The sequence below is a fragment of the Manis pentadactyla genome, chromosome 2 (genome assembly GCF_030020395.1).
Source record: "Manis pentadactyla isolate mManPen7 chromosome 2, mManPen7.hap1, whole genome shotgun sequence".
Taxonomy (NCBI): Eukaryota; Metazoa; Chordata; class Mammalia; order Pholidota; family Manidae; genus Manis; species Manis pentadactyla.
The window spans coordinates 100261157-100278470 of record NC_080020.1 but is presented as its reverse complement, the minus strand read 5'-3'; the positions used below and the strand labels follow the sequence as shown (position 1 = coordinate 100278470).

Sequence of the window (17314 nt, the reverse complement as noted above, 5' to 3'; positions counted from 1 at the left end):
TTATTGTTACTAGTTTGGTAAAATAGTAAGTACATTCATCATTTAATTCTGCTATATAGTGTTTTGAAAGGCAGTGCATTTTTAAAAATAATTATAAAGTAATTTTTATGTCCTTTTCCCTCTGACCATCTTAAATACTGAGTCTTTTTATAGACTCATTCTTTGCAATGTGTGGAGTTTGGTGTTGGTGACTTAGATATTTATGTACCTCTGGATTTTCTTAGATGAAGAAAAGAAGATGGTTGAAGAAGTATTCAGTAATGCAATTGACTGCTTGTCTGATGAAGATAAAAAGCTCCCTCAGGTTTGTATTTAATATCACCAAGTATGGATATTAATAGGTAGCATATATTTGCTTTGATTTCTGGTTTTGTTACTATATTGCCCTGTTTCAGCACTACAATAAATATGTCTCATTGTGCACTGAAATGATACCTTGATTTATATTTTACTTTTTGGGGGTGGGAGTGAATTAGTTTTTTAAATTTTTTATATTGAGACGTATATACTAAAATCACTAATCTTAGTGTACAGCTTGGTGAATTTTGACATGTTTATACACTCATGTAACCATTTCCCAGATCAAGATATCAAACATACTATATAATCTCCCTTCACCTATTTTGCCCACCCTCTGCACCCATTCCCTGTGGCAACCGTTCTCTATGTTCGTGAGTCTATTTCAGTTTTGTTCTTTTGTTTTGTTTTTTTAGATTGCACATATAAGTGATATCATATGGTATTTCTCTTTCTCTGACTTACTTCATTTAGTATAATACCTTCTGGGTCCATTCATGTTGTCACAAATGGCAGGGTTTCATTCTTTTTTATGCTTAATATTCCATTGTATATATGTACCACATCTTTTTTAATTCATTCATCTCTATCAGTGGACATTATGTTGTTACCGTATTTTAGCTATTGAAAATAAAGCTGTGATAAAGAGAGAAGTGCATATATCCTTTCAGATTGGTGATTTTGTTTTCTTTGGGTAAATTCCCAGAAGTGCAGTTGCTGGGTTATACAGTACTTCTATTTTTAGTTTTTTAAGAAACCTCCATAGTGCTTTCCATAGTGGCTGCACTAATTTGTAATCCCACCAGCCGTGTGTGAAAGTTCCCTTTTTTTCACATTCTTGCCAGCACTTATTTATTGTCATTTGGGTAGTGGCCATTCTGACTAGTATGAAGTGATACCTCCTTTTGATTTTGTTTGCATTTCCCTGATTAGTGACGAGCATATTTTCATGTGTCTCTTGGCTATTTTGTCTGTCTTTCAAAAAATGTCTATTTTCTGCCTGTTTTTTAATCGATTATTTGGGTGTTTTTGGTGTTGATTTCATATATACATATATATTCTTGTATATTAGCCCCTTATCAGATATATCATTTGCAAATGTATTTTCCTAGTCAGTAGATTGCCTTTTCATTTTGTTAATGGTTCCTTTGCTGTGTAGAGGCTTTTTAGTTTGATATAATCCCATTTTATTTTTTCTTTTGTTTCCTTTGCATAGGGAGACATATCCAGAAAAGAGCTGCTACTGCCAGCGTTCAAGAGTATACTGCCTATGTTTTCTTCTAGGATTTTCATGGTTTCAGGTCTTATGTTTAGGTGTTTAATCCATTTGAGTTGATTTATGTGTATGGTATAAGACAACGATCCACTTTCATTCTTTTGCATGTAGGTGTCCAGTTTTCCTAAAACCATTTATTGAAGAGACTTTTTTCTCCATCATATATTTTGGCTTCCACTGTCATGTATTAATTGACCATATAGGTGTGGGTTTATTTCTATGCTCTCTTTTCCATTCCATTGATCTGTGTATCTTTTCTTGTGCTGGTACCATGCTGTTTTGATTACTATGGCTTTGTAATACAGTTTGAAATCAAGGGAATGTGATACTCTCAGCATGTTCTTCTTTCTCAAGATTTCTTGGGCTATGTAGGGTTTTGTGGTTCCATTCACATTTTGGGATTATTCACTCTCCTCTGTGAAAAGTGCCTTTGGTATTTTGGTAGGGATTGTGTGAGTCTGTAGATTGCTTTGGGCAGTATGGCCATTTTACCTATATTAATTCTTCCTATCCATGGGCATGGGATAGCTTTCCATTTAATTGTGTCCTTTTCGGTCTCTTTCATCAGTGTCTTATACAGAATACAGGTCTTTTACTTCCTTGGTTAACTTTATTCCTGGGTAATTTATTCTTTTTGGTGCAGTTGTAAATGCAGTTGACTTCTTAATTTCTCTGTTAGTTCATTGCTTGTGTATAGCAATGAAACAGATTTCTGTATATTGATTTTGTGTCCTGCAACTTTACTAAATTCATTCATTTATCAGGGTGATGCTGGCCCTGTAGAATGAATGTAGGAAGCTTTCCTTCTTCAATTTTTTTGGCATAGTTTGAGAAGGATAGGTATTAACTCTTCTTTAAATTATTGGTAGGATTCTTCTATGAAGCCATCTGGTTCTGGACTCTTATTTATTGGGAGTTTGTTGATTACTGCTTCAATTTTGTTTCTAGTAATCTATTTAGATTTTGTAATTTTTGTTTAGTCTCAGGAGATTGCATATTTCTAGGAATTTATCCATTTATTGTAGGCTGTCCAATTTATTGGGATATAACTTCATAGTAATCTCTTAATCCTTTACATTTCTGTGGTGTCACTTGTAACTTCTCTTTCATTTATGATTTTATTTATTTGTAATTTCTCTTTTTTTCTTGATGACTCTGGCTAAGAGTTTAACAATTTTATCTTTTCAAACAACTAGGTCTTAGTTTCATTGTATTTCTTTTTAGTCTCACTTACTTCTACTCTGATCTTTATTATTTCCTTTTATTAACTTTGGGCTTTGTTCTTTTTCTCGTTCTTTTAGGTGTAGGGTTAGATTGAGATTTTTCTTGTTTCTTGAGGTAGACTTGTAATGCTATAAAGTTTTGTCTTAGAACTGCTTTTGCTGCAGTCCAGAGATTTTGCATTGTTGTGTTTTTGTTTTCATTATTCTGCAAATATTTTTTGATTTCCTCTGTAATTTCTTTGTTGACCCATTGGTGGTTTGTTTCAGGGCTTAATTTGTATTTTGAAGTTCTGAAAAAAGTGACCAGATAAGGTTTACTGGCTAAGGAAAGCTCTGGAACCTAGTATAGTCTGGAAATTCCTGCTTCTTGTTCCTAATACTATAAAATTTTAATGCTAGTTTTAAGTCACTGTGTTTCTTAATTCATGAGGCTACTAAACAAAATCATAGCCCACACACCTTAAGAAAATCATGTGTTCAGTGACGAATAAATGTTTATTTTGCTTTAATCAAGGGTTTTTTTCCTCTTTGACTGTTGGAAGTGTCTGGAGAGTTTTAAAATATAGTGCTCCCTGGGTACCACTCTGTAAGATTTTGACATATTTGGTCTGGTGTATGTCCTCATCATTAGAATCCTTTAGACCCTCCCTTGGTGATTTTGATGTGCATCCATCCATGAGAACAACTACTTCAGTCCAATCTAATATATAAAAGTCTTGTTTTGTGAAAAGAAAAAAACGAGAGGTCATACTCTTTGATAAGACTGCAGTAGCAGTCTTTGTATTTAAAACACTATTTAATTTATAAAATTGTTTTGTAATTTTTCTTTCCAGCTGAATTACTAATATCTAAGGGCTGAACCATGTCTTTATGCATCTATTATCCTAGCCAACTCTAATAGCATTAATGAGAATGAACTCGAGTAATTTGTTTATTTTTAGATGAAGTGCATTTTCATGTTAAATATGCCTTTCGTATTAAAGTTTGCTAGGACAGAATTATATTGTGTACTGAGTTTAATAATCTGGGAATATGGGGTTTTGCATTTATTCTGAAAAGGTTCTATATAAAGCATTATTAAACAGCATTCTTTTTTGATTAACCATTTTTCTTAATTTGGTTAGTTTAATATTTTTAAATTTCCTTTTCTTCAAATCATTGTTATTTTACATTACTTTATGTTTATTTTAACATTATTTTAATCAAAGGTTGAACATGTACTTCCTCTTTTGAAGCGGGGAATTGGTATTCACCATGGTGGTTTACTTCCTATTTTGAAAGAAACTATAGAAATCCTCTTTTCTGAAGGATTAATAAAGGTATGATTTTATTTTTATTTGTTATGCCCTAGAACTGTGTTGTGTGAACAGCTTGAAAATGATTGGGAACACTGTTTATAGTCAGCTTTATTTTGTTTTTGTTTTTAACTTGGTTGTATGGATTGACTTTGGTAAGGAACTTGACTTTTATTTATCATTTGTCCTGTACTTCATAAATTGGGGCCTGTAGGTAAAAAACCATTTGGTTCCTTTCCTATTCTTGAAGTGAGAAATGGTAACACTTTTTGATACAACATGTAATTTTTAAGAAGGTGCTAAATAATTGTCAGACCTGGAGTTGATTCTGTAAGTGGACTCTTTCCTAAATACAGCTTGAAAGGATTACTGTAGAAAATGAGGGTTGCTGGTACAGTTACAAAAGAAAGCTTTTTAGGATATTTTCATTTAAACTCTGTAGAGTCTAATTTTAAAATTATGCTGAATTCTGTACCCAGAAATAGAATATTAAAAATGGAAAACAACTTCAAAATGTAGTCATAAGCCTCTAGACTCACAAAGTGCTTTTATGTTTATAAAAATCAGGTTAAATTTTAAAAATCAGATTAGTAATTTATCATAAGAATTTTAGCACTTAAAATATTTTACTCACCCTAAAGAATATACTTGAGGCATTTTGCATAAATAATTGGACACTGTTTATACCTGGCTATGGTAAGGTTCTGCTTATGTTTCCTTCTCGGTTGCATATTTTGCTGAGAACCATTTTTGTTACAAAATTCAAGTAGAACAGTTGTATGTAAAGAAAAGAAGGAAAGAGAATCATTCCCCTTCACTTCCCAAGAATATCCACTTAAATACATACATATCATGTATGACTTAAAATATATGATTTATTTTTTGGACAAAATAAGTGATTATACTACTCATGTTATTATCCAGTTTTATCATATACGTAACTTTTCATTCTTTTTAACAGATGAATAGCATTCCATTGATACAATAAAGTATTTCTGTCTTTTTCCCTGTTGGTGAAAATTTAGATTATTTAATAGTTCTTCAGTGGCTTCACTTGTGCATACACCTTTGTGTGCTTAAATCACAGAAAGTTTGTGTTGTGAAGTTTTTGTTGATAAAATCTTAGAGGTGAACTTGAAGGGTAGGTAACTGATTGTGATCTCCCTCAGATGCTTAAAGGTTTCTTGAAAACTGCTGCATCATCAGTGAAAAGCCAGGAAATGGGACTGTGTTTATAAAAATAATCTATAGCCTAATGCTTTCCATTAGACCAGTATTCCTTCCAGGTTACCACCACTAGAATTTAAGAAGAACTATTTTCCGTGAATCAAGACGTTTCTGTGATATGAAGGGCATTAAATGTTATTGAATAATTTTATATATAAAATACTGAAATACTGAAATACGTCTGTGAATAGCATGTTGTCTTTTTTTGTGGTCTCATTCACAGATAATTTTGAAAACTAATGATGTATTTACACTTAAATCATAAAACTAGTTTTTCGGTTTAAAATACATACTTAATTGTAAACCTGTTCATTTATTTAGGCCTTATTTGCCACAGAGACTTTTGCTATGGGAATTAACATGCCAGCTAGAACTGTTTTATTTACAAATGCCCGAAAATTTGATGGGAAGGATTTCCGGTGGGTAAGTAAAATCATATATTGAAATTACTTTTATCTTTAGTTATTTTATATTAAGGTGACTTTGGCTCATGTAATCTTTGAGATTTTCAGTTTTAAATACTTGAGACCTTTTACCTGAGCTAATACAACAAGTTCATCAAGGTTAAACTTAAGATCCATTATATTTCTATCCTTCAGCCAAAAAACAAACAAGCTCCTTTAGGGTGAAATGTGATGAGGGATTAGTATACAGATGATTCATGAATGCTTTAAAGAATTTTGAGTATATCTAGAATTTTCATTTCTTAGAGCTTAAAGCATTTAAACACCTCTACTACAGTGGCTGCAGTTGTAGCTCATTCTTTTACCCTTCATGTTTAAAATAAAGGTTTTCATAGGTTTGTACGTATGTCTTTTCTGAGGCAGAAGAAAAGAAAATTGGAATCATGGATGGAACAGTGAATTTGGGTAAAAAATAAATTCTTAGTGCAGAAGTAAGTAATCCATTCAGCAAACAATTACCAAACTTAAACTATGGGCATAGAACTATGGTAGGTACTGAGGATGCTGAAGTTAAAATAAAGCCAGTCTCTCCTCTAAAGAAATTTAGTAGTGGTTGAAAGTTGACAGACATATAATAAAATATTGTATTGTGGACTGTGAGATGTACAGGAAGCATAAAGCATTAAAAAAAAGTCATTTGTATATAAGGAGTCAGGGAAGGCAGCTTAGAGAATGCAGTCCTTAAACTGAGCAGCAGCAGCAGATGGGTATTTACCAGGCATGTAGTGGAGCATTACAGGGAGAAAAGCAGGTGGAGGAGGAGAGATTTCTCATTTGACCATCTTGTACAACCCAAAGACTCACATAACCTGGCATTTGGAGAAGATTGTAAATAGCCATTTCTGTACTTACTAATATTTATCCTTGAAAGTGTTAATTTTTTTTTTTTTTGCGTGAGAACTTTCTGGCAGTAGTTACTAATTATCAAAACATTGAAAAGTACCCATGGTAGGATTTTAAAGACAAAGCATTTTTCTCAATTTGTTTTATTTTAAAATGTGTTGGGTGCTGTATAAGAGAAATACAAGTATAGTGAGACAATGTTATTTCTCTTTAGAAATTTTTAATAGCCACAAATTTTTTTGTAACTTGTAACCCTTTCATTCATTCATTCACTCACTCATTTATTTACTTATTCATTCATTTATTCATTTATTTTGATATTGTTAATGTACAATTACTTGAACAATATTATGGTTACTAGACTCCCCCTATTATCAAGTCCCACTCACATACCCCATTACAGTCACTGTCCATCAATGTAGTAAGATGCTATAGAATCATTACTTGTCTTTTCTGTATATACTGCCTTTCCTGTGTCCCTCTCCCCGCTACATTATGTGTGCTAATCGTAATGCCCCGTTTTCCCCCTTATCCCTCCCTTCCCACCCATCCTCCCCAGTCCCTTTCCCCTTGGTAACTGTTAGTGCATTCTTGGGTTCTGTGAGTCTGCTGCTGTTTTGTTCCTTCAGTTTTTTCTTTGTTCTTATACTCCACAGATGAGTGAGATCATTTGATACTTGTCTTTCTCCACCTGGCTTATTTCACTGAGCATAATACCCTCTAGCTCCATCCATGTTGTGTAACTTGTAACTTTTTAAAAGTTGAACTTTAAAAATTTTAATTCATATAGAATATGATTTTTAATTGTAAAGAAGTTAAAAGTTTTTCACATCTTTTATATTTTAAATAATGTAGAATTTTAAATTCTTCTTAATCTGTCAGTTTAAAATTACTTAATTCCTTGAATAAAATTGATGGGACAGGAATATAAGGCTTTTGTCACTTTATATGCTTCTTCATGTGGACCCCAAGGTAAGGACACAGAGTATAGCAGATAATTTAAGAAAGCCATCTTTCCTAGATGACTCAAGATGTAATTATGGAATCTAAAAATTATAATTGTGCTATAATGTAATGTTAACCTTGGACCCTATTGAGATTTTATTGGACTACCTTCTTGAAATATTCTCTTCTGCTTTTTTTTTTTTTTAATGTATTTTTAGGGGGAGAGGAGATTTGGCCTTTTTGTATTATTTTTTCTGGTGCCTTCCTTGCTCCCAAGTTGCTAAATCTATTTTTAATGCTACCAGTGATAAGTCTTCTTCTAACAGTGGCTCTTAACTCTTTTTGAGTCACGTATTTTTTGAGAATCTAAAAACTGTGGACCATTCCTACAGGAAAACATTACACATGAACCTACAGATAAAACTTTGCCAGTGTTCAGGTGGTTGCCTGCTATACTTTCTCCAAAAACCTACATATGGGATGCTTGCTATACTTTCTCCACTAGGTTGTTATTAGTGATGAATGGACTCTACCAAACTCCAAGGAAATGTATACTGAGAAAATAGGGGAAAACTGTGCCTTTTTTTTTAAGTTTATTTTATATTACTCTCATTTTGCAAATTAAGAAAGTTTAATGGTCAGGATTGGTACTTAGTACAGTTGGGTCACTGTAAGCTTTCTTACGCATTGCTGTTGTCCATAATATCTAGCTCAAAGATACTTACTTCTTAAGCCAGTGAACTAACTAATGTTTCCTGTAGCTATGTTGTATTTGATCATTTTGAGGCTAAGTTTAGTTTTGTCACATTATCCTTCAGTGTTTTGCATTTTTGTGTTTTTAATTATGTTTCCTTTTTTGGACTATATCAATTGTACTTGTGTATTTTATAATAAAAATTTTCAGAATAAAGTTTTTTAACAGATTTTCTCCTAAACTCGGAATTTTTAATTGTGTTCATTTAGATATCTTCTGGTGAATACATTCAGATGTCTGGTCGTGCTGGAAGGAGGGGAATGGATGATAGAGGAATTGTAATTCTTATGGTGGATGAAAAGATGAGTCCAACAATTGGAAAACAACTACTTAAGGTATCCAAGTTAAGTTTCTGTGCCTTCACCAGGAATTTAACCAACATATTTCAAGAAATATTTAGAAATATGTTGTGCCAATTCAAATATGTCTCAAAGTAGGTGCGTTAATTTACTGAACTGTCTGGGTCAGGGAAGGTAGAGTCACTACCCAGAGTGCTGATGTTTTGTAACTTCTGAAATGTGATAGAGGGATGTGAAGATTTCCATAGAGAACAGAAGTGTTTACTTCGCCCTCCAAATTTAAGATGACCCTGTTCTCTGCCCCTCCACTGCATGAATTGGTCTTCACCTATGAGAACAGAAAGTAGTGCACATGATAATTAGTGGTTTTGGCAGTTACCTTCCTCTACTTCACAAGCCTAGGTAGCCTCATAAACTAATTTTAATTTACCATTCTAATTCAGTCTATTCTACTGATGGATTTTAAATAGTCCAAGAAATTTAAATGTTTAAACTTTATTTCAAATTAGATTAATCATTTTATTTGCTTATTATTTGTGTTTTGGATTGTGTAACATTTCTGTTTTGGTTTTGGTTTGAAGAGCTTCTCAAAGTTCGATCTGGTGCTTTCTTTCTCCATCTATTAAGTTATTATAAACAAATCCCTAGAGAAAACTGTTAATAAGATAGAAAACATAATACTAATTAAAAATATAAAATTAACTGCTAGCCCATTTAGGTACTTACAATAAACCTTCAAAATATGTTAAGACATACATAGGTCAATATCTCTGAAATAAACTGTTCCTCTTCTGAAACTTGGGAATTGCATGGAGAATATGACATACAGTTGTGGGAAACCTGGAATATTGAAGAAAAAATACATAATGACATACCTTTTTTATGTTTTCATATGAAAATGAAGCATGTATGTAAATATAGTGATATTATTTATAAATGGTATCTTATTTTGAGTTTTAAAGGTTAACACTTGGAAACCTGTTTTTAAGCATCCGTGTAACTATAGCTCTAATGAAAGTGACCCAAAGGCAAAAATTTGCATTTTAATTATTTTCTTTAAACTGTGCCAGGGAAAATAAACAATATGTTTCTCTCTTAATACTCTGTATGGAAAGAATTGAATCAGGTTGCCAAATTACAGAAGGTAATTTCCTAATCACAGCATTTGGTTCTTTTAGTACAGATTTTTCATTCCATTTACCTGACGTCGCTGGATTTGTTAACCCTGTGAGCATAAAGTTCTGTGGTCTTTCATTTAAAAAAAACAAGTTTTTAATTTTATTGCGGAAAGAACACTTAACATGAGAGCTACCATCTTAACAAATTTTTAGCTTGTAAGATAAGTTACTATTGAAGACCCATCTATATGCTGCCTATAAGAGACTGACTTCAAAACCGAAGACATACACAGACTAAAAATTGAGGGATGGAAAAAGATATTTCATGCAACTAATAGGGAGAAAAAAGCAGGCATTGCAGTACTTGTATCAGACAAAATAGACTTCAAAACAAAGAAAGTAATGAGATAAAGAAGGACATTACATAATGATAAAGGGTTCAGTCCAACAAGAGGATATAGCCATTATAAACTTATATGCACCCAATACAGGAGCACCAATATATGTGAAACAAATACTAACAGAATTAAAGGAGGAAATAGAATGCAATGCATTCATTTTGGGAGACTTTAACACACCACTCACTCCAAAGGACAGATCCACCAGACAGAAAATAAGTAAGGACACAGAGGCACTAGAACAGATGGACCTAATAGACATCTACAGAACTCTACATCCAAAAGCAACAGGATACACATTCTTCTCAAGTGCACATGGAACATTCTCCAGAATAGACCACATACTAGGCCACAAAAAGGGCCTCAGTAAATTCCAAAAGATTGAAATCCTACCAACCAACTTTTCAGACCACAAAGGTATAAAACTAGAAATAAATTGTACAAAGAAAGCAAAAAGGCTCACAAACACATGGAGGTTTAACAACACGCTCCTAAATAATCAATGGATCTGGAGGCTTAACAACACGCTCCTAAATAATCAATGGATCAACGAACAAATTAAAATGGAGATCCAGCAGTATATGGAAACAAATGACAACAACACAGTGCATTCGTTTTAGGAGACTTCAACACACCACTCACTCCGAAGGACAGATCAACCAGACAGAAAATAAGTAAGGACACAGAGGCACTGAACAACACATTAGAACAGATAAACCTAACAGACATCTATAGAACTCTGTACCCAAAAGCAGCACTATACACATTCTTCTCAAGTGCACGTGGAACATTTTCAAGAATAGAGCACATACTAGGCCACAAAAAGAGCCTCAATAAATTCAAAAAGACTGAAATTGTACCAGCCAACTTTTCAGATCACAAAGGTATAAAACTAGAAGTAAATCATACAAAGAAAACAAAAAGGCTCACAAACACATGGAGGCTTAACAACATGCTCCTAAATAATCAATGGATCAGTGACCAAATTAAAACAGAGTTCAAGCAATATATGGAGACAGATGAAAACAACAGCACAATGCTGCTTCTGTGGGACGCAGCAAAGGCAGTTCTAAGAGTAAAGTATATAGCAATCCAGGCCTATTTAAAGAAGGAAGAACAATCCCAAATGAATAGGGTAAATTCACAATTATTGAAACTGGAAAAAGAAGAACAAATGAGGCCCAAAGTCAGTAGAAGGAGGGACTTAATAAAGATCAGAGAAGAAATAAATAAAATTGAGAAGTATAAAACAATAGAAAAAATTAATGAAACCAAGAGCTGGTTCTTTTAGAAAATAAACAAAATAGATAACCCCCTAGCCAGATTTATTAAGAAAAAAAGAGAATCTGCACACATCAACAGAATCAGAAATGAGAAAGGAAAAATTACTACAGACCCCACAGAAATACAAAGAATTATTAGAGACTACTATGAAAACCTATAAGCTAACAAACTGGATAATGTAGAAGTAATAGACAACTTTCTAGAAAAATACAACCTTCTAAGACTGACCCGGGAAGAAACAGAAAATCTAAACAGACTAATTACCAGCAAAGAAATTGAATAATCGGTAGTCAAAAAACGACCCAAGAACAAAACATCTGGACAAGATGGATTCACTGCTGAATTTTATCAGACATTTAGAGAAAACATAATACAAATTCTCCTTAAAGTTTTCAAAAAACAGAAGAGGAGAGAATACTTCCAAACTCATTCTATGAATCCAGCATCACTCTAATCCCCAAACCAGGCAAAGACACCACAAAAAAGAAAACTACAGACCATTATCCCCAATAAACATAGATGCAAAAATACTCAACAAAATACTAACAAACCAAAGTCAAAAATACATCAAGAGGATCATGCACCGTGATCAAGTAGGATTCATCCCAGGAATGAAAGGATGGTATGTACAACATTTGAAAATACATCAACATCATCCACCACATCAACAAAAAGAAGGGCAAAAACTACATGATCATCTCCATAGGTGACGAAAAAGCATTTGACAAAATTCAACATCCATTCATGATAAAAACTCTCAGCAAAATGGATATAGAGGGCAAGTAGCTCAGCATAATAAAGGCTGTACATGACAAACCCACAGCCAACATCATGCTTAACAGCAAGAAGTTGAAAGCTTTTCCCCTAAGATCAGGAACAAGACAATGATACCCACTCTCCCCATGTTTATTCAACATAGTACTGGATGTCCTAGCCACAGCAATCAGACAACATGAAGAAATAAAAGGCATCCAGACTGGTAAGGAAGAAGTCAAACTGTCACTGTTTGCAGTTGACATGATAGTGTACATAACAAACCTTAAAGAATCCACTCCAAAACTACTAGAACTAATATGTGAATTCAGCAAAGTTGCAGGATGCAAAATCAATACACAGAAATCTGTAGCTTTCCTATACACTAACAATGAACTAGCAGAAACAGAAATCAGGAAAACCATTCCATTCACAATTGCAGCAAAAAGAATAGAATACCTAGGAATAAACCTAACCAAGGAAGTGAAAGACCTATACCCTGAAAATTACAAGACACTCTTAAGAGAAATTAAAGAGGATACTAACAAATGGAAATTCATCCCATGCTATTGGGTAGGAAGAATTGATATTGTCAAAATGGCCATCCTGACTAAAGCAATCTACAGATTCAATGCAATGCCTATCAAAATACCTATAGCATTCTCCAATGAACTAGAGCAAATAGTTCTAAAATTCATATGGAACCACAAAAGACCCCGAATAGCCAAAGCATTCCTGTGAAGGAAGAATAAAGCAGGGGAAATTACGCTCCCTGACTTCAATCTCTACTACAAAGCCACAGTAATCAAGACAGTGTGATCCTGACACAAGGAAAGACCCATAGACTAGTGGAACAGAAGAGAGAGTCCAGATACTAACCCAAGCATATATGGTCAATAAATATACAATAAAGGAGCCATGGATATGCAATAGGGAAATGACAGCCTCTTGAACAACTGGTGTTGGCAAAACTGGACAGCTACATGTAAGAGAATGAAACTGGATTACTGTGTAACTCCATACACAAAAGTAAACTCGAAATGGATCAAAGACTTGAATATAAGTCATGAAACCGTAAGACTCTTAGAAGAACACATAGGCAAAAATCTCTTGAATATAAACATGAGCAACTTCTTCCTGAACATATCTCCCCGGGCAAGGGAAACAAAAGCAAAAATGAACAAGTGGGACTATATCAAATTAAAAAGCTTCTGTACAGCAAAGGACACTCAGTAGAACAAAATGGCATCCTACAGTATGGGAGAATATATTCATAAATGATATATCCAATAAGGGGTTGACATCCAAAATATATAAAGAGCTTACGCACCTCAACAAACCAAAAGCAAATAATCCAGTTGAAAAATGGGCAGAGGATCTGAACAGACACTTCTCCAGAGAAGAAATTCAGATGGCCAACAGGCACATGAAAAGATGCTCCACATCGCTAATCATCAGAGAAAGGCAAATTAAAACCATAATGAGATATCTCTTCACACCAGTTAGGATGGCCAACATGCAAAAGACAAACAACAACAAATATTGGCTAGTATGTGGAGAAAGTGGAACCCTCCTGCACTGCTGGTGGGAATGTAAATTAGTTCAGCCATTGTGGAAAGCAGTATGGAGGTTCCTCAAAAAGCTCAAAATAGAAATACCATTTGACCCAGGAATTCCACTCCTAGGAATTTACCCTAGGAATGCAGGAGCCCAGTTTGAAAAAGGCATATGCACCCCTATGTTTATCACAGCACTATTTACAATAGCCATGAAGTGGAAGCAACCTACATGTCCATCAATAGATGAATAAAGAGGAGGTAGTACATATGCAGAATGGAATATTATTCAGCCATAAGAAGAAAATAAATCCTACCAATTTCAATAACATGGATGGAGCTAGAGGGTAATATGCTCAGTGAAATAAGCCAGGCAGACAAAGACAAGTACCAAATGATTTCACTCATCTGTGGAGTATAAGAACAAAGAAAAAACTGAAGGAACAAAACAGCAGCAGACTTACAGAACCCAAGAATGGACTAACAGTTACAAAAGGGAAAGGGACTGGGGAGGATGGCTGGGAAGGGAGGGATAAGGGGGAAAAAGGGGCATTACGATTAGCACACATAATGTAGTGGAGAGCGGGCACGGGGAAGGCAAGTACTGACTATTGACTCTACAGCATCTTACTATGCTCATAGACAGTGACTGTAATGGGGTATGTGGTGGGGACTTGATAATGGGGGAATGTAGTCACCACAGTGTTGCTCATGTGATTGTATATTAATGATACCAAAATAAAATAAAATAAAATGCATACATCCCTTAAATTTAAAAAATGTAAGGTTACTATTGATTGTAGATGCGCTGTTGTACACCAGATCTCTAGAGCTTATTGATCTTGCTTGACTGAAACTTTATGCACTTGGATGAGTAGCTCCCCATTTATCCCTCCCCTCAGTCTTTGGGCAGCCACCATTCCTCTTTATGATACCATTATTTTGACTATTTTAGATCCCTCATATGAGTGGAATCATGGTATTTAATGTCTTTCTGTAACTACCTTATTTTGCTTAGAAAAATGTCCTCAAAGTTTTTCCATGTTTTCACATATTGCAGAATTTTTTTTCTTTTTTAAAGCTGAATAGTATGCCATTGTAACTGTTCACCACCTTTTTGTAAATGCATTCATCTATTGCCTCATATTGAGGTTGTTTCCACATCTTGACTATTGTGAATAGCATTGCACTATAAATAGGAATGCTAGTATCCATTTGATACCTTGATTTCAGTTCTTTTGGACATATACCCAGAACTGGGACTTCTGGATGTAATTCTTTTTAAAAATTTTTTGAGAAACCTCCATACTGTTTTTCTATAGTGGCTGCACCATTTTGCATTCCCACCAACAATGTGCAAGTGTTCTTGTTTCTTCATCCTTTTTTAAGTTTTTTAAACTGCCTTAGAAATGTAATTATTGAAATTAATTATTCTATCCTTCAATTTTTGTCGAAATATTTTTATTGAATATATAATCGAAATATTCACCCATTTTCTTTGGTTCTAATATATTCATAGTTTTGCCACCATCACCACAATCATTTTTAGAACACTTTCATCAACTCTGAAAGAAACTTATGTCCATTATCAATCACTCCATTCCTCCTAAGCTCTGTCTCCGTCTCCCAAGCCCTAAGCAAACTATTTATCTACTTTCTGTCTCTATATAATAATTTGCCTATTCTGGACATTTCATATAAATTCAGTCATACAGTATATGACCTTTTTGTATCTGGCTTCTTTCATTCAGCACATTATCTTCAGATTTTATCTGTGTTGGAACATGTATCAGTACTTTATTCCTTTTTATTGATAAATAATCCCCCAATTGTATGGATATATCACATTTTATTTACCCATTATTTAGTGGGTCAACATATTGGTTGTTTCCACTCTTTGGCTATTGTGATTAATGCTGCTCTGAACATTTGTTTACAGGTTTTTGTGTGAATGTGTTTTTGTTTCTATTGGGTATATACTTATGAGTGAAATTGCTGAGTAATGTAATAATTCTGTTTGACCTTTTGAGGACTTGTCCAACTCTTTTTCCTCAGAAGTTTATGCAATCTTACGTTCTCACCAGCAGTGCATGAAGATTTCAGTTTCTTTACATTGTAGTCAACACTTATTACCTATCCTTTTGATTTATAACCATTCTAATGAGTGTGAAGTGGTTCCTTACACTTCAAATGCTGTATAGTTTGATCTAAGGATACCTATTAATTGGTAGTACTATAGTTATATAAGCAAGTATGTATCTGTATTCCTAGATATATTTCTTTCTCCTCCTAACTGCTACCGATTTTTTTGTTCCTAGGATTTTTTCAAGTTGATGTAACAATCACTAAAGAGTTTATAGGCAACTTAATGACAATAACTAATATTTATAGAATGTTCAACATGTCCCAGGCATTGATGTAATTACTGTTACTATCTCCATGTTATAAATAAGGCATGTAGAGGTGAAATGATTTTTCCAAAATTATATTATTAAATGGTAAATTCTGCTTTTGAACTCAGGTAGTCTAGTCTAGCTTCGAAGTCCATGCTCCTAACCACTGTATGCACTGCTTCGCAGTTCTTCATGCAAGTAGATTTTTCAGTTATTGGTTCAAACAGAGTTTGACATGGTAGCAGTTTGTTCTTTTGCCATACTTAATATAGCATATGAATTAAAGAATAAATTTTAATGTCAGTCTATTTTCTTTTTATCAAAAGTGATTGAGATTTGCTCTTAGGTAACAACTTTATTGAATAGAAAGAATAATTTTCTCAAATAATTAAAATACATAGATCATTCATATTGTAAAAATAATCATACATTAATAAAATGCAGATCTGCTTCTCATATTAAATATTTCATATTTACCACTTTCCTTTGCTGCATTAATTTGTCTTGGAAAGATGTGTTCATTGCTTATTGGCTAAAGGTTACTTGTAGCAATTTCTAGTATCTGAATACGTACACATATTTGTACCTGTAAATAATTTAATAATCTTGAATTTAAAATACTTTATTTCTTTTCCTTAGCTTTTTTTTTTTTTTGGCTTGATTAGTTTTCTAAAGCGCATTATAAAAACTTGTTCAACTTTCCCAGTTCTGCTATTATAGTATTCAAAGTTTATCTGAACCTTCACATCCATTCCTTTTTAATTATGGACAGATTTTTCAACTATTAGCTCAAACAGAATTGACATAAGACAGCAGTTCTTTTGATCTAACAGATATAAGCTAAAAATAAATAAATTTATCACAACGTTTACTCAGATGAAAAGTTGAATGAGACCAAGTGTGTTAGCCCTCCAGGAAGACTTGTGAATGCATCTTTTTATTATTCAACAGTTAAGAGCTATTTTACATTTTCTCCAGTATAACCAGAAGAAATAAGCATTCTAATTTAGTGCCCATATTTTCAGGAGTATAAAAATATCACAGTACTTGGAGTAAATGTGGTTATTGTTTTTATCAAAATTAATCTATTTCCATCATTTTGAAAATGATTAAATAAACTAATTCCAGGAAACGACAGGCTTTCTGCTTCTACTCAGTTTTGTCTTCATTTCAACATGAACCACATTGT

At 33.5% G+C, this 17314-nt stretch overlaps 1 protein-coding gene across 2 annotated transcripts in view; it reads left to right on the top strand.

Moving 5' to 3' along the window:
• The window catches only part of MTREX (Mtr4 exosome RNA helicase), a 130620-nt gene that overhangs the window by 47229 nt on the left and 66077 nt on the right, over positions 1 to 17314 (top strand). For both annotated transcript variants that reach the window (XM_036900345.2, XM_036900344.2), the window contains 4 exons: positions 225 to 304; positions 4005 to 4115; positions 5640 to 5741; positions 8534 to 8659. In XM_036900345.2, coding sequence (XP_036756240.1) covers positions 225 to 304; positions 4005 to 4115; positions 5640 to 5741; positions 8534 to 8659 — 419 coding nt within the window. The remainder of the gene's footprint in view (positions 1 to 224; positions 305 to 4004; positions 4116 to 5639; positions 5742 to 8533; positions 8660 to 17314) is intronic.